Source organism: Aquarana catesbeiana, linkage group LG07 (assembly GCF_042186555.1).
Source record: "Aquarana catesbeiana isolate 2022-GZ linkage group LG07, ASM4218655v1, whole genome shotgun sequence".
Lineage (NCBI taxonomy): Eukaryota > Metazoa > Chordata > Amphibia > Anura > Ranidae > Aquarana > Aquarana catesbeiana.
In genome coordinates, this window is record NC_133330.1 from 347,391,837 (window position 1) to 347,411,182 (window position 19,346).

General features: G+C 46.9%; 1 protein-coding gene across 2 annotated transcripts in view; it reads right to left on the bottom strand.

Moving 5' to 3' along the window:
* Positions 1 to 6,747: 6,747 nt before the first annotated feature.
* CCDC17 (coiled-coil domain containing 17) overlaps positions 6,748 to 19,346 on the bottom strand; it is a 195,254-nt gene continuing 182,655 nt past the window's right edge. For both annotated transcript variants that reach the window (XM_073594020.1, XM_073594019.1), the window contains exons 20-25: positions 16,174 to 16,314; positions 15,946 to 16,099; positions 14,037 to 14,157; positions 11,525 to 11,641; positions 10,306 to 10,403; positions 6,748 to 6,895 (exon numbers count right to left, since the gene is read on the bottom strand). In XM_073594020.1, coding sequence (XP_073450121.1) covers positions 14,129 to 14,157; positions 15,946 to 16,099; positions 16,174 to 16,314 — 324 coding nt within the window. In that variant the 3' untranslated portion in view covers positions 6,748 to 6,895; positions 10,306 to 10,403; positions 11,525 to 11,641; positions 14,037 to 14,128. The remainder of the gene's footprint in view (positions 6,896 to 10,305; positions 10,404 to 11,524; positions 11,642 to 14,036; positions 14,158 to 15,945; positions 16,100 to 16,173; positions 16,315 to 19,346) is intronic.

The window sequence follows — 19,346 nt, forward strand, 5'->3', positions numbered from 1 at the left end:
GGCATAAGGAGGACTGGGGAAGTGGTGGCCTCCATTGCTGGATAGACGCCTCCATTTCTAGATAGGCAACTCAATTGCTGGATAAGAACCTCCATTACTGGATAGGAGCCTCCATCGCTGGATAGGAGCCTCAAATGCTGGATAGGCACCTCCATTGCTGGATAGGTGTCTCCATTGCTGGATAGGTGTCTCCATTGCTGGATAGGTGTCTCCATTGCTGGATAGGTGCCTCCATTGCTGGATAGGTGCCTCCATTGCTTGATAGGTGCCTCCATTGCTTGATAGGTGCCTCCATTTCTGGATATGCCCCTCCATTGCTGGATAGGAGCCTCCAATGATGGATAGGTGCCTCCATTGCTGGATATGCCCCTCCATTGCTGGATAGGTACCTCCATTGCTGGATAGGAGCCTCCATTGCTGGATAGGTGCCTCAATTGCTGGATAGGAACCTCCATTGATGGATAGAAGCCTCCATTGATGGATAGAAGCCTCCATTGATGGATAGAAGCCTCCATTGCTGGATAGGAGCCTCCATTGCTGGAGAGGAGCCTCCATTGCTGGATAGGAGACTCCATTGCTAGATGGTAGCCTCTGCTGCTGGATGGGAGCCTCCATTGCTGGATGGGCGTTTCCATAGCTGGATGAGAGCCTCCATTGCTGGATGGGAGCCTCTATTGCTGGATGTGAGCCTCCATTGCTGGATGGGAGCCTCCATTGCTGGATGGGAGCCTCCATTGCTGGATAGGAGCCTCCATTGCTGGAGAGGAGCCTCCATTGCTGGATGGGAGCCTCCATTGCTGGATGGTAGCCTCCGCTGTTGGATGGGAGCCTCTATTGCTGGATGGGAGCCTCTATTGCTGGATGTGAGCCTCCATTGCTGGAGAGGAGCCTCCATTGCTGGATGGGAGCCTCCATTGCTGGATGGGAACCTCTATTGCTGGATGGGAGCTTCCATTGCTGGATGGGCATCTCCATTGCTGGATGGGAGTCTCCATTGCTGGATGGGAGCTTCCATTGCTGGATGGGCGTCTCTATTGCTGGATGGGAGCCTCCGCTGTTGGATGGGAGCCTCTATTGCTGGATGGGAGCTTCCATTGCTGCATGGGAGGCCCAATGCTGGATGGGAGCCTCCATTGCTGGATGGGAGCCTCTATTGCTGGATAGGAGCCTCTATTGCTGGATGTGAGCCTCCATTGCTGGAGAGGAGCCTCCATTGCTGGAGAGGAGCCTCCATTGCTGGATGGGAGCCTCCATTGCTGGATGGTAGCCTCCGCTGTTGGATGGGAACCTCTATTGCTGGATGGGAGCTTCCATTGCTGGATGGGCATCTCCATTGCTGGATGAGAGTCTCCATTGCTGGATGGGAGCTTCCATTGCTGGATGGGCGTCTCTATTGCTGGATGGGAGCCTCCGCTGTTGGATGGGAGCCTCTATTGCTGGATGGGAGCTTCCATTGCTGCATGGGAGGCCCAATGCTGGATGGGAGCCTCCATTGCTGGATGGGAGCCTCTATTGCTGGATAGGAGCCTCTATTGCTGGATGTGAGCCTCCATTGCTGGAGAGGAGCCTCCATTGCTGGATGGGAGCCTCCATTGCTGGATGGTAGCCTCCGCTGTTGGATGGGAACCTCTATTGCTGGATGGGAGCTTCCATTGCTGGATGGGAGTCTCCATTGCTGGATGGGAGCTTCCATTGCTGGATGGGAGCTTCCATTGCTGGATGGGCGTCTCCATTGCTGGATGGGCGTCTCCATTGCTGGATGGGCGTCTCCATTGCTGGATGGGCGTCTCCATTGCTGGATGGGAGCCTCCATTGCTGGATGGGAGCCTCCGCTGTTGGATGGGAGCCTCTATTGCTGGATGGGCGTCTCCATTGCTGGATGGGCGTCTCCATTGCTGGATGGGCGTCTCCATTGCTGGATGGGCGTCTCCATTGCTGGATGGGAGCCTCCATTGCTGGATGGGAGCCTCCATTGCTGGATGGGAGCCTCCATTGCTGGATGGGCGTCTCCATTGCTGGATGGGAGCCTCCATTGCTGGATGGGAACCTCCATTGCTGGATGGGAGCCTCCATTGCTGGATGGGAGCCTCCATTGCTGGATGGGAACCTCCATTGCTGGATGGGAACCTCCATTGCTGGATGGGAGCCTCCATTGCTGGATGGGAGCCTCCATTGCTGGATGGGAGCCTCCATTGCTGGATGGGAGCCTCTATTGCTGGATGGGAACCTCCATTGCTGGATGGGAGCCTCCATTGCTGGATGGGAGCCTCCATTGCTGGATGGGAGCCTCCATTGCTGGATGGGAGCCTCTATTGCTGGATGGGAAAAAATTTTTTAAAGCACCCCGTCATCGCCGTACAACCCTATATAAAAGCAGTGTAGGGTGAGTGTATGTACCCACCAATAGTCCGCACAGATGGGGTATCCCTGAAAATGTTGGAGCGAGAGCAATAATTCTAGGGCCATAATTCACGGCTAACTCTAAATGAATAACTTTTATTGGCTTTTAATGCATCGCCTGTTGAGAATTTTGGGTACCATCATTTCTGCCATGTTATGGGTGTGCCCAATTTTAAGGCTTGACATGTTTGAGATCTATTTACTCGACGCAACCCAATAAATGTGAGTATAATATTTCGCTTGTTTGCACTAAAATTCATTTTAGTTTAGTTTATTTTTTCTTGAAAATATATGTTTAATAAATAGCTGCCCAAATATTGTGCGACATAAAAAATTGCAACCAGCGCCATTTAAATGTCAGTTTTAATACAATATATACTTTTTTGGGGGGCGGGGTTTACAGTAATTTCTACAAAAAAAATAATGATTTTTAACGTGTGCGCATTCGAGAAATTAAGTGGTTAAAGTAAAACTGAAGGCAAAACTTTTTTTTTTTTTTTTTGGGGCTGGATTGAGTGGAGAGGGATTAGACCCTCTGTCAGTTTTTATTGCAGTCTGTGACCCCCGTTTGGGAGAGTCACCCTCTCTATTTCTCCTGTTTACCATTATCACTGAGACTGAAAGAAAATCCCACATTTTGGGTGTCCCCAGAAAAGTAATAGAGGGTAATCTTCCAATGGGGACACTGGTTCTGGTGATCTGGGGGGCCTCATAGGATTCCCTTAATTCGCAGGGATTTCCTCTCACTTCCTGTTTGGCTATAGGACAGGATGTGAAGGTGAATCTCCCCAATGGGACACAGATGGGAAAAAGAAGTCTGACAGGGGTTATAACCCCCCCCCCCCACCCTACTCTGTCCAGAATGAGAAATAATATATATGGAATTTTGGGTTGCTTAGTTTGGGGGGTAAAAGACACCTTACAGCTAATCCAACTACTATTAAATAAATATATCCAAGAGCAACATAAAGGTTTAGAAAATAAGCTCTTCATATCTGAGGACTGGAGAAATCACAAGAGACCGTCATTGGCAGATGGAGAAAATACCGTTTTATCTCTTTATGGTAAAAGTTGTTATCTGTATGTGGCTTCGTAATAAAAAAAAAAGATGGAATGAATTCTTTCCATACAAGTAATGTAATATATATTATTTCTAATGCGTAGCACATTGATTTGATGTAAGGAATCCGGGACGTTCCTGTGGTTCTCTTAAGCCTCGTACACGCGATCGGACTTAAGCCTCGTACACACGATCGGACTTAAGCCTCGTACACGCGATCGGACATAAGCCTCGTACGCGCGATCGGACATAAGCCTCGTACACGCGATCGGACTTAAGCCTCGTACACGCGATCGGACTTAAGCCTCGTACACGCGATCGGACATAAGCCTCGTACACGCGATCGGACATAAGCCTCGTACACGCGATCGGACTTAAGCCTCGTACGCGCGATCGGACATAAGCCTCGTACGCGCGATCGGACATAAGCCTTGTACGCGCGATCGGACTTAAGCCTCGTACGCGCGATCGGACTTAAGCCTCGTACGCGCGATCGGACTTAAGCCTCGTACGCGCGATCGGACTTAAGCCTCGTACGCGCGATCGGACTTAAGCCTCGTACACGCGATCGGACTTAAGCCTCGTACACGCGATCGGACATAAGCCTCGTACACGCGATCGGACATAAGCCTCGTACACACGATCGGACATAAGCCTCGTACACGCGATCGGACTTAAGCCTCGTACACGCGATCGGACATAAGCCTCGTACACGCGATCGGACTTAAGCCTCGTACACGCGATCGGACATAAGCCTCGTACACGCGATCGGACTTAAGCCTCGTACACGCGATCGGACATAAGCCTCGTACACGCGATCGGACTTAAGCCTCGTACACGCGATCGGACTTAAGCCTCGTACACATGATCGGACATAAGCCTCGTACACGCGATCGGTACATGGGATTTTCCGAGCGTGTGTACGAGGCTTTACTCTTGTTTTGGACCAACGTTGCTGGTTGGAAGTCTGACGTCGGTGAAGAAGTATCTTCCTTCAGACCAGATTCCGGTCACTGTTCACATATCTGAGGCATTAGGACAGAATATTTCCTGACACCCACCTTGAATCCGTCCCGCCAGACTGGACAGTTCTGACTGCTGTCTAAATCAATGTCATGCACAGGGACGGCATGGTCATACTTCATCCACGGCTCTCCGTAGTAAAGTGCAGCCGGAGGGTTAAAGCAGATATGAGCCACCGTGAACCCCGACCAGGGAAGGTTCTGAGCTGTGTCCACTGAAACCTGCAGATTAGAAAACATAGCATATGGATATGTGTGACCTAAAAAGTATCCCCACATGCCAACATTATATGGGGTTAGCAACAGCAAATTATGGAAAGAAATATCTGATGCGCCTATCTGATGCGCCTATCTGATGCTCCTATCTGATGCGCCTATCTGATGCTCCTATCTGATGCTCCTATCTGATGCTCCTATCTGATGCTCCTATCTGATGCTCCTATCTGATGCGCCTATCTGATGCTCCTATCTGATGCTCCTATCTGATGCTCCTATCTGATGCTCCTATCTGATGAGCCTATCTGATGCTCCTATCTGATGCTCCTATCTGATGCTCCTATCTGATGCTCCTATCTGATGCGCCTATCTGATGCTCCTATCTGATGCTCCTATCTGATGCTCCTATCTGATGCTCCTATCTGATGCTCCTATCTGATGCTCCTATCTGATGCTCCTATCTGATGCTCCTATCTGATGCTCCTATCTGATGCTCCTATCTGATGCTCCTATCTGATGCGCCTATCTGATGCTCCTATCTGATGCTCCTATCTGATGCTCCTATCTGATGCTCCTATCTGATGCGCCTATCTGATGCGCCTATCTGATGCTCCTATCTGATGCTCCTATCTGATGCTCCTATCTGATGCTCCTATCTGATGCGCCTATCTGATGCTCCTATCTGATGCTCCTATCTGATGCTCCTATCTGATGCGCCTATCTGATGCGCCTATCTGATGCGCCTATCTGATGCTCCTATCTGATGCGCCTATCTGATGCTCCTATCTGATGCGCCTATCTGATGCTCCTATCTGATGCGCCTATCTGATGCGCCTATCTGATGCTCCTATCTGATGCTCCTATCTGATGCTCCTATCTGATCTTCCTATCAGAGCTCTTATTTGATGCTCCCATCTGATGCTGTGGATGATACTATATAAGAATGAATTCCTTGATGTTTGCAAAATTGATAATATACTGATAGGTAGGAGGGGCTAAAACTAGGAGATATCTAAGTGATAATATAATATAATATAATTTTGCATGAGGTGAAATTAAACCATTTGGAATAAAAACATTTTGAGAAAATGATTTTAGCAGATGGTGGTAGATTTTTGTATAGTGCCTTAAAAGTTCCCCATTCCTTTGAATAATTTGATGTTGAAACCTTCTGTACCTTATGATTCGCACCTCTTCTAAATATATATATATATAAGCGCCGGTCACTCACCGATATTCCTGACGTGACGAGATAGCGGGACACACAGCACAGCTGGAATGGTCGAGGTGTGGAATCCTTCATCTTCTCATTGAAGGTTCTCTGGACCCAATCAGAGAGTTGCAGGTCTGGTGTCATCTCCTGTCCAAAGCTGCCAGCCAATGGAGGAATGACCTCTCTCACCTGGACCAATGACCTGTGCAGATAAATAATGGGAGGAGTCAAAAACAAATACTGGCGACTCAACTGTCCTGAGGAATAGGGTCACCCCTTCGTTATATACTTCACACCCCAAAGAGAATATAAACACCAAAACCAGGAACTACACCAGGAAGATATCCTTACTGAACATCCCTAAAGTCAGGTGCCAAAACTTTGTCTATTAGTGAAATATTAATTTTAGGTAGAGTGACTCTTTAAATCAGTTTTAAACCCTTGCCCCAAGTTGGGCAAGTTGTCATTAGGGATGAACTTTGCATCAAAAGGAATGTTGGGCGGACTCAGCGCTCCACCAATGCAGACCACACCCCCTTAGTACACCATTATACGCCATATTCACCATAGGTCCACTTTCACATTAGTCTCCAAAGCAGCTCGGATCTCGGAGTTCTGTACACCAAGGAAAGTACATCAACCTACAAACACAAAGGGGGTTTGGATACCCCATTTGGTGGGTTTCCCCTTGGGAGGAAATGAAGAAAGAACCTCAGTGCTGAGAGGAACACGTTCTACCCTTGGTTCTGCATCTAGATAAACATTCAGCTTCATCAAGTCTACTGATAATTATTTCTCACTATTATTTACCGGCTGACCATGGCTTTGTACAGGTGGACTTCCCCCGGGGAGGGCCGGGCCGTGTCTGAGTAATAAACCCCCTGCGAATAATGGGGGCGCTCCTCGATGGCTGTGGGGTCCTCTGCATGGTGAGGGATTTTTCCTTTCCGGATCCGGATGAGTAATGTGGCACACGGAACAATTCTGTGAAAGAGAGAAGAACTTAATAGAGGCCGAAATCTTGTGTCAAATATCACCAATTGGGGAGAACGATCCTAAAACCGATCCCGACACAGACGAGTTCTGAATCTAAGTCAAGAATTTCACCAAGTGAGGAGAACGATCCTGGAACCGATCCCCGACACAGACGAGTTCTGAATCTAAGTCATGGTCAAGAATTTCACCAAGTGAGGAGAACGATCCAGGAACCGATCTCCGACACAGACGGGTTCTGAATCTAAGTCATGGTCAAGAATTTCACCAAGTGAGGAGAACGATCCAGGAACCGATCCCCGACACAGACGAGTTCTGAATCTAAGTCAAGAATTTCACCAAGTGAGGAGAACGATCCAGGAACCGATCTCCGACACAGACGGGTTCTGAATCTAAGTCATGGTCAAGAATTTCACCAAGTGAGGAGAACGATCCAGGAACCGATCCCCGACACAGACGAGTTCTGAATCTAAGTCAAGAATTTCACCAAGTGAGGAGAACGATCCAGGAACCGATCCCCGACACAGACGAGTTCTGAATCTAAGTCATGGTCAAGCTGAGAAGATATTCCAAAATAACAGAAACAAACGCCTATTGCTGGGAAAATCTTTAGGTGAATGTGTTACTATGGGAAGGTTTATGTTTTTTGAAGATCCTACATGGAAGATTAGAAGATCACATTTGGTAAAGCGGAACTCCAGGCAGTCTTTTACAAGAAATGCCATTTTAGTTTTAGTTGTATTTTAGTGGACGGGTTTAGTTACATTTTAATGCTTTATGTAAACTTTTCTCTAGAAGTGCCAAACTCATCCGATACTCCTGGAGTAATCATTTATTAAGATGTTTATTATTTATGGTATTAAGGTTTGAACCCGCAATACAGACACAGATTTGTCATATAAAACATCTTTATATTTAAAAAAAAAACACGTTTCATAAACAAACACAAATATTGCTTTTTGACAAATGGAAGTGCAACTTTATAATATAAAAAAACCCCAAAAACTGTCACCTCTATTGTGTGTAATGTCATCGCAGATTACCTGAATATATCACCGGCATTACACACGCCCCCTACTGGTTCCTATGTGTTCATTTTGGCGTCAAATTTCAATTTAGTTTTAGTCATATTTTAGTCAACCAAAATAGTGTTAATTTAGTTCATGAAAATATTTTTGTTGACAAAATTATCACTGACTGCTACTCCACCTCTACTCCACCGCTACTACACCGTTATTACACCGTTATTACACCGCTACTCCACCTCTACTCCGCCGCAACTCCACCGGTACTCCACCTCTACTACACCGTTATTACACCGCTACTCCACCTCTACTCCGCCGCTACTACACCGTTATTACACCGCTACTCCACCTCTACTCCACTGTTATTACACCGTTATTACACCGCTACTCCACCTCTACTCCATTGCTACTCCACCTCTACTCCATCGCTACTCCACCGGTACTCCACCTCTACTCCACCGTTATTACGCCGCTACTCCACCGTTATTACACCTCTATCACACCGCTACTCCACTGTTATTACACCACTACTCCACTGCTATTACACCGTTATTACACCGCTACTCCACCTCTACTCCGCCGCAACTCCACCGGTACTCCACCTCTACTCCACCGTTATTACACTGCTACTCCACCACTACTCCACCGTTATTACACCGCTACTCCACCACTACTCCACCGTTATTACACCACTACTCCACCACTACTCCACCGTTATTACACTGCTACTCCACCACTACTCCACCGCTACTACACCGCTACTACACCGTTATTACACCGCTACTCCACCACTACTACACCACTACTCCACCGCTATTACACCGCTACTCCACCGCTACTCCACCGCTATTCCACCACTACTCCACCGTTATTACACCGCTACTCCACCACTACTCCACCGCTATTACACCGCTACTACACCGTTATTACACCGCTACACCACCACTACTACACCACTACTCCACCGCTATTACACCGCTACTCCACCGCTATTACACCGCTACTCCACCACTACTCCACCGTTATTACACTGCTACGCCACCACTACTACACCACTATTCCACCGCTACTCCACCGCTATTACACCGCTACTCCACCACTACTCCACCGCTATTACACCACTACTCCACCATTATTACACCGCTACTCCAGCACTACTCCACCGCTATTACACCGCTATTACACCACTACTCCACCGCTACTACACCGCTACTCCACTGCTACTACACCACTACTCTGCCACTACTACACCGTTATTACACCACTACTCCACCGCTACTACTACTCCACTGCTACTACACCACTACTCCGCCACTACTACACCGTTATTACACCGCTACTCCACCGCTACTACACCGCTACTCCACTGCTACTACACCACTACTCCGCCACTACTACACCGCTATTACACCACTACTCCACCGCTACTACACCGCTACTCCACTGCTACTACACCACTACTCCGCCACTACTACACCGTTATTACACCGCTACTCCACCGCTATTACACCGCTACTCCACCGCTACTCCACCGCTACTCCACCACTACTACACCACTACTCCACCGTTATTACACCGCTACTCCACCGCTATTACACCACTAGTCCACCGTTATTACACCGCTACTCCACCACTACTCCACCGCTATTCCACCACTACTCCACCGTTATTACACCGCTACTCCACCACTACTACACCACTATTCCACCGCTACTCCACCACTACTCCACCGCTATTACACCGCTACTCCACCGCTATTACACCGCTACTCCACCACTACTCCACCGCTATTACACCACTACTCCACCATTATTACACCGCTACTCCAGCACTACTCCACCGCTATTACACCACTACTCCACCGCTACTACACCGCTACTCCACTGCTACTACACCACTACTCCGCCGCTATTACACCGCTACTCCGCCGCTATTACACCGCTACTCCACTGCTACTACACTGTTACTCCACCACTACTCCATCTTTACTACACTGCTACTCCACCTCTACTCCACCGCTACTCCAGTTATCTCCAGTAGCGTCCGGGTCCCCCCATGCCAAGCGCCTGTCCTGCTGCATTCTGTACACAGGAGATCAGTCAGTTGATTTGGCGCCATTCAGAGAATGTTTGGCAAATGAATACAAAACGTTCTCTGATTGGAAAAGGTGACAAACGTGACATCAGGACCCGCCTTCCCATCTCGTCCAATCAGAGAATCATCTGTTTTTATTTCTATTATTTCAAGTCCCCCAAACAAACGAAAGTCCTTCTGATCCACAACAGACGGGCAGCTCCAGCCTTGTGCTGGTCAGGAGTCTCCCCCGTATATCTGGTTCTGGGTGCGTCATTCCATATAAATGGTGTGTATGCTCACCGCCCGCAGGATGCCAGCGACTCCACAGAGAAGGAACGATCGGTGGGGGGAGACGTGTGATAAATCCGGATCTGGTGACCCCCTTCATTTACAGAAACCTGAAAAATATACAATATAGTCAGAGACCGGGCCCTGCAATATAGTATTCAGAGTGACACTGTACCAAGGGGACACCTGCCCCGCCCCTCCCAACCCCGCCCATCCCCTCCCAACCCGACCTATGCCCGCCCCTCCCTTCCCAACCCATCCTAGGGCCGCCCCTCCCAACCCATCCTATGCCTGCCCCGCCCCTCCCAACCCCACCCCTCCCTTCCCAACCCATCCTAGGCCCGCCCCTCCCCTCCCAACCCAACCTATGCCCACCCCTCCTCTCCCAACCCCGCCCATCCCCTCCCAACCGGACCTATGCCCGCCCCTCCCTTCCCAACCCATTCTAGGGCCGCCCCTCCCAACCCATCCTATGCCTACCCCGCCCCTCCCAACTCCGCCCATCCCCTCCCAACCCGACCTATGCCTGCCCCTCCCTTCCCAACCCATTCTAGGCCCACCCCTCCCAACCCGACCTATGCCCGCCCCTCCCTTCCCAACCCATTCTAGGGCCGCCCCTCCCAACCCATCCTATGCCTACCCCGCCCCTCCCTTCCCAACCCATCCTAGGCCCACCCCTCCCAACCCGACCTATGCCCGCCCCTCCCCTCCCAACCCAACCTATGCCCACCCCTCCTCTCCCAACCCCGCCCATCCCCTCCCAACCGGACCTATGCCCGCCCCTCCCTTCCCAACCCATCCTAGGCCCACCCCTCCCAACCTGTCCTATGCCTGCCCCGCCCCTCCCCTCCCTGCCCATCCTCTCCCAACCCAACCTATGCCCGCCCCTCCCTTCCCAACCCATCATAGGCCCGCCCCTCCCAACCCATCCTATGCCTGCCCCGCCCCTCCCCTCCCAACCCAGCCCCTCCCATCCCAACCCGACCTATGCCCGCCCCTCCCTTCCCAACCCATCCTAGGCCCGCCCCTCCCAACCCGTCCTATGCCTGCCCTGCCCCTCCCCACCCATCCTATGCCTTGCCCTCCCCTTCCGTCCAATCAGTAATGCAGTGGACATAGCCGGTGACAGATCATGCCGATGCGTGGCACATTCTGGAGGGAGGTCATATGACGTCCGCCCGGCCTATAGCAGATTGAGTTGTAGATGTTGTATATATAGAATAAGACTCACCTGGACTCCACTTGAGTCTGAAGAGGGCGCCCTCTGCTTTCCACATTCCACAAAGAGATTCAGAGCTGCCCAGCCAATCAGAGCCAGCGCCCTGCTGAACCGGTCCAAGGTATAAACCTGCCGAACAAACAAGACCGGGAATTACCGACAGAAAATATCAAGTCCGATGGAATGGGAAATGGCGGAATGGAAGGCTCCGGTGGAGGTAGTGGCCGTCCGGGTTCCATTGTGACCGTCCCCGGCGGAGGTGACCCTCCGGGTTCCATTGTGACCGTCCCCGGCGGAGGTGACCCTCCGGGTTCCATTGTGACCGTCCCCGGCGGAGGTGACCCGCCTGGTTCCATTGTGACCGTCCCCGGCAGAGGTGACCCTCCGGGTTCCATTGTGACCGTCCCCGGCAGAGGTGACCCGCCTGGTTCCATTGTGACCGTCCCCGGCAGAGGTGACCCGCCTGGTTCCATTGTGACCGTCCCCGGCGGAGGTGACCCTCCGGGTTCCATTGTGACCGTCCCCGGCAGAGGTGACCCTCCGGGTTCCATTGTGACCGTCCCCGGCAGAGGTGACCCTCCGGGTTCCATTGTGACCGTCCCCGGGGGAGATGACCCGCCTGGTTCCATTGTGACCGTCCCCGACAGAGGTGACCCTCCGGGTTCCATTGTGACCGTTCCCGGGGGAGGTGACCCGCCTGGTTCCATTGTGACCGTCCCCGGAGGAGGTGACCCTCCTGGTTCCATTGTGACCGTCCCCGGCGGAGGTGATCCTCCTGGTTCCATTGTGACCGTCCCCGGCGGAGGTGATCCTCCTGGTTCCATTGTGTCCGTTCCCGGCGGAGGTGGCCCTCCTGGTTCCATTGTGACCGTCCCTGGCGGAGGTGACCCCCCTGGTTCCATTGTGACCGTCCCTGGCGGAGGTGACCCACCTGGTTCCATTGTGACCGTCCCCCGGCGGAGGTGACCCGCCTGGTTCCATTGTGACCGTCCCCGGCGGAGGTGACCCGCCTGGTTCCATTGTGACCGTCCCCGGCGGAGGTGACCCGCCTGGTTCCATTGTGACCATCCCCGGCGGAGGTGACCCGCCTGGTTCCATTGTGACCGTCCCCGGCGGAGGTGACCCGCCTGGTTCCATTGTGACCGTCCCCAGGGGAGGTGACCCTCCTGGTTCCATTGTGACCGTCCCCGGCGGAGGTGACCAGGATTAAACGTTTCCTACATGAAAAAGACATTTTCCAAGGACTCGGCTATGGAGGAGGAATTTCTGACCACAGATAATATACATTGTATCCTTTGTATGGGGGAGGAGCTTCTGACCGCAGATATTATACATTGTATCCTTTGTATGGGGGAGGAGCTTCTGACCGCAGATATTATACATTGTATCCTTTGTATGGGGGAGGAGCTTCTGACCACAGATAATATACATTGTATCCTTTGTATGGGGGAGGAGCTTCTGACCGCAGATATTATACATTGTATCCTTTGTATGGGGGAGGAGCTTCTGACCGCAGATATTATACATTGTATCCTTTGTATGGGGGAGGAGCTTCTGACCGCAGATATTATACATTGTATCCTTTGTATGGAGGAGGAGCTTCTGACCACAGATATTATACATTGTATCCTTTCTATGGGGGAGGAGCTTCTGACCACAGATATTATACATTGTATCCTTTCTATGGGGGAGGAGCTTCTGACCGCAGATATTATACATTGTATCCTTTGTATGGAGGAGGAGCTTCTGACCACAGATATTATACATTGTATCCTTTGTATGGAGGAGGAACTTCTGACCACAGATATTATACATTGTATCCTTTGTATGGAGGAGGAGCTTCTGACCACAGATAATATACATTGTATCCTTTGTATGGAGGAGGAACTTCTGACCACAGATAATATACATTGTATCCTTTGTATGGAGGAGGAGCTTCTGACCACAGATATTATACATTGTATCCTTTGTATGGGGGAGGAGCTTCTGACCACAGATAATATACATTGTATCCTTTGTATGGAGGAGGAACTTCTGACCACAGATAATATACATTGTATCCTTTGTATGGAGGAGGAACTTCTGACCACAGATAATATACATTGTATCCTTTGTATGGAGGAGGAGCTTCTGACCACAGATATTATACATTGTATCCTTTGTATGGAGGAGGAGCTTCTGACCACAGATATTATACATTGTATCCTTTGTATGGGGGAGGAGCTTCTGACCACAGATATTATACATTGTATCCTTTGTATGGGGGAGGAACTTCTGACCACAGATAATATACATTGTATCCTTTGTATGGAGGAGGAGCTTCTGACCACAGATATTATACATTGTATCCTTTGTATGGAGGAGGAGCTTCTGACCACAGATAATATACATTGTATCCTTTGTATGGGGGAGGAGCTTCTGACCACAGATATTATACATTGTATCCTTTGTATGGGGGAGGAGCTTCTGACCACAGATATTATACATTGTATCCTTTCTATGGAGATCTGGATCTCTGACTCACCTTCAGTAGGAGGGTGGAGGTCGGTGGAACGTTCGGTGAGTTGATCTGTAGAGAATAATCGTAGCGTGGATGGAAAATGTCGCTGTTCAGATCTATCCCAGTACTAATGTCTGGTCCAATCCTGGAAGACAACAAGCGGGACATGGCAGCCAATCAGAGTTCATCCTTCTGAAATCAAACAATACAAGGGGGCGGGATTCAGAACTTTTGCTCAGGGCCTGGACAAGGGGTGGGCAGGAGGGTCAGCTGCCCCGGGCACTGTGGTAAGGGTGGGGGGTTGCCAGTCTGGGGTGTTCCTAGATGGGCTGTATTGGAATACTCTTGGTGATGCGGAGACTCCATGTTTGACAAAACTATATCCATTGAATGAAAGGGGCGGGGCCAGGGATTCAGGCTGGGGATAATGTTGCTGGACGTCCTCCACCCAGGAAATGGGGTGGGGCTCCGTCTGACTTGCTGCAGCTTCTATTCTATTCTATTGTGAGAAGCTCACAGTGTGCGGTGATCAGTCCAGGAGAGGAGCCGCTACACCTGTGCAAGACTGAAGGGAGGAGCCGCTACACCTGTGCAAGACTGAAGGGGAGGAGCCGCTACACCTGTGCAAGACTGAAGGGGAGGAGCCGGTACACCTGTGCAAGACTGAGGGGGAGGAGCCGGTACACCTGTGCAAGACTGAAGGGGAGGAGCCGCTACACCTGTGCAAGACTGAAGGGGAGGAGCCGCTACACCTGTGCAAGACTGAAGGGGAGGAGCCGCTACACCTGTGCAAGACTGAAGGGGAGGAGCCGCTACACCTGTGCAAGACTGAAGGGGAGGAGCCGCTACACCTGTGCAAGACTGAAGGGGAGGAGCCGCTACACCTGTGCAAGACTGAAGGGGAGGAGCCGGTACACCTGTGCAAGACTGAGGGGGAGGAGCCGGTACACCTGTGCAAGACTGAAGGGGGAGGAGCCGCTACACCTGTGCAGACTGAAGGGGGAGGAGCCGCTACACCTGTGCAAGACTGAAGGGGAGGAGCCGCTACACCTGTGCAAGACTGAAGGGGGAGGAGCCGCTACACCTGTGCAAGACTGAAGGGGAGGAGCCGCTACACCTGTGCAAGACTGAAGGGGAGGAGCCGCTACACCTGTGCAAGACTGAAGGGGAGGAGCCGCTACACCTGTGCAAGACTGAAGGGGAGGAGCCGCTACACCTGTGCAAGACTGAAGGGGAGGAGCCGCTACACCTGTGCAAGACTGAAGGGGGAGGAGCCGGTAGACCTGTGCAAGACTGAAGGGGAGGAGCCGATACACCTGTGCAAGACTGAAGGGGAGGAGCCGCTACACCTGTGCAAGACTGAAGGGGAGGAGCCGCTACACCTGTGCAAGACTGAAGGGGGAGGAGCCGCTACACCTGTGCAAGACTGAAGGGGAGGAGCCGCTACACCTGTGCAAGACTGAAGGGGGAGGAGCCGCTACACCTGTGCAAGACTGAAGGGGAGGAGCCGCTACACCTGTGCAAGACTGAAGGGGAGGAGCCGCTACACCTGTGCAAGACTGAAGGGGAGGAGCCGCTACACTTGTGCAAGACTGAAGGGGGAGGAGCCGCTACACCTGTGCAAGACTGAAGGGGGAGGAGCCGCTACACCTGTGCAAGACTGAAGGGGAGGAGCCGATACACCTGTGCAAGACTGAAGGGGAGGAGTTAGAATTAACAAGTGGCAGTGGGAGATTTTATTTCTCACTTCCTGATCCTGTGACACCTGTACAGGAAATGGGGAGAGGGTGTCACCGGGACACAAATACACAAACAGCAATAAATATTTTTGGAAATTGTAACTCTGCTTTACTATAATAAAAATATTCTTTTGTCCGTGTTCCAAACACAGCGCAGACCGAGAGCCATTCATCCCGCATGCGTGCGAACTTACTGATCGTAGTTTTTGTCAAATATTCTCCGGTGACACGAGTGACTGTGGCGGAGTCTGGCAGGAAACGGGCGCCATCAATGAACACGGAGATACCATCTGAGGAGGAGAATGGATCCAGTCTGGGTTTCCTCCGGGAATGGGAGATGTAAGCGCCCTGGAGGGAGGAAACATTTTGGATTATTCTGCTCTGAGGACAGAGGCGGGGGAGGGGAGTGTGAGGACACTTACCTCTGGAATCATGGTACTGTCCTTATCTAGGATCCGGGGTTCTGGGGGGAAAGGAAAATCCGGCCGGGTCTTACTAAACACACAAAGCCGCACCCTGGCGTTTCCATATCGCTCGAATATCTCCTCGTACTTTTCAGGTTCCTGCACCGGAGAGAACAAGTTAGAGACGCCATAATTTCATGTCATTTAATGTCATCATATGTTCATTATACAGCCGAATATAACCGAATGTAATGGAACATAGTTACATAGTAGGCGAGGATGAAAAAAGACACAAGTCCATCAAGTCCAACCTATATGTGTGATTATATGTCATATTACATTATATATCTCTGTATGTTGTGTGATTATATGTCATATTACATTATATATCCTGTATGTTGTGTGATTATATGTCATATTACATTATATATCTCTGTATGTTGTGTGATTATATGTCATATTACATTATATATCCTGTATGTTGTGTGATTATATGTCATATTACATTATATATCTCTGTATGTTGTGTGATTATATGTCATATTACATTATATATCCTGTATGTTGTGTGATTATATGTCATATTACATTATATATCTCTGTATGTTGTGTGATTATATGTCATATTACATTATATATCTCTGTATGTTGTGTGATTATATGTCATATTACATTATATATCTCTGTATGTTGTGTGATTATATGTCATATTACATTGTATATCTCTGTATGTTGTGTGATTATATGTCATATTACATTATATATCCTGTATGTTGTGTGATTATATGTCATATTACATTATATATCTCTGTATGTTGTGTGATTATATGTCATATTACATTATATATCTCTGTATGTTGTGTGATTATATGTCATATTACATTATATATCTCTGTATGTTGTGTGATTATATGTCATATTACATTATATATCTCTGTATGTTGTGTGATTATATGTCAAATTACATTATATATCTCTGTATGTTGTGTGATTATATGTCATATTACATTATATATCTCTGTATGTTGTGTGATTATATGTCATATTACATTATATATCTCTGTATGTTGTGTGATTATATGTCATATTACATTATATATCTCTGTATGTTGTGTGATTATATGTCATATTACATTGTATATCTCTGTATGTTGTGTGATTATATGTCATATTACATTATATATCCTGTATGTTGTGTGATTATATGTCATATTACATTATATATCTCTGTATGTTGTGTGATTATATGTCATATTACATTATATATCTCTGTATGTTGTGTGATTATATGTCATATTACATTATATATCTCTGTATGTTGTGTGATTATATGTCATATTACATTACATATCCCTGTATGTTGTGTGATTATATGTCATATTACATTATATATCCTGTATGTTGTGTGATTATATGTCAGTATTACATTATATATCTCTGTATGTTGTGTGATTATATGTCATATTACATTATATATCTCTGTATGTTGTGTGATTATATGTCATATTACATTATATATCTCTGTATGTTGTGTGATTATATGTCATATTACATTATATATCTCTGTATGTTGTGTGATTATATGTCATATTACATTATATATCTCTGTATGTTGTGTGATTATATGTCATATTACATTATATATCCTGTATGTTGTGTGATTATATGTCATATTACATTATATATCTCTGTATGTTGTGTGATTATATGTCATATTACATTATATATCTCTGTATGTTGTGTGATTATATGTCATATTACATTATATATCTCTGTATGTTGTGTGATTATATGTCATATTACATTGTATATCTCTGTATGTTGTGTGATTATATGTCATATTACATTATATATCTCTGTATGTTGTGTGATTATATGTCATATTACATTATATATCCTGTATGTTGTGTGATTATATGTCATATTACATTATATATCTCTGTATGTTGTGTGATTATATGTCATATTACATTATATATCCTGTATGTTGTGTGATTATATGTCATATTACATTATATATCTCTGTATGTTGTGTGATTATATGTCATATTACATTATATATCCTGTATGTTGTGTGATTATATGTCATATTACATTATATATCTCTGTATGTTGTGTGATTATATGTCATATTACATTATATATCTCTGTATGTTGTGTGATTATATGTCATATTACATTATATATCCTGTATGTTGTGTGATTATATGTCATATTACATTATATATCTCTGTATGTTGTGTGATTATATGTCATATTACATTATATATCTCTGTATGTTGTGTGATTATATGTCATATTACATTATATATCCTGTATGTTGTGTGATTATATGTCATATTACATTATATATCTCTGTATGTTGTGTATAGTCATATTACATTATATATCTCTGTATGTTGTGTGATTATATGTCATATTACATTATATATCTCTGTATGTTGTGTGATTATATGTCATATTACATTATATATCCTGTATGTTGTGTGATTATATGTCATATTACATTATATATCTCTGTATGTTGTGTGATTATATGTCATATTACATTATATATCTCTGTATGTTGTGTGATTATATGTCATATTACATTATATATCCTGTATGTTGTGTGATTATATGTCATATTACATTATATATCTCTGTATGTTGTGTGATTATATGTCATATTACATTATATATCTCTGTATGTTGTGTGATTATATGTCATATTACATTATATATCTCTGTATGTTGTGTGATTATATGTCATATTACATTATATATCCTGTATGTTGTGTGATTATATGTCATATTACATTATATATCCTCTGTATGTTGTGTGATTATATGTCATATTACATTATATATCTCTGTATGTTGTGTGATTATATGTCATATTACATTATATATCTCTGTATGTTGTGTGATTATATGTCATATTACATTATATATCTCTGTATGTTGTGTGATTATATGTCATTATTACATTATATATCTCTGTATGTTGTGTGATTATATGTCAGTATTACATTATATATCTCTGTATGTTGTGTGATTATATGTCATATTACATTATATATCTCTGTATGTTGTGTGATTATATGTCATATTACATTATATATCTCTGTATGTTGTGTGATTATATGTCATATTACATTATATATCCTGTATGTTGTGTGATTATATGTCATATTACATTATATATCTCT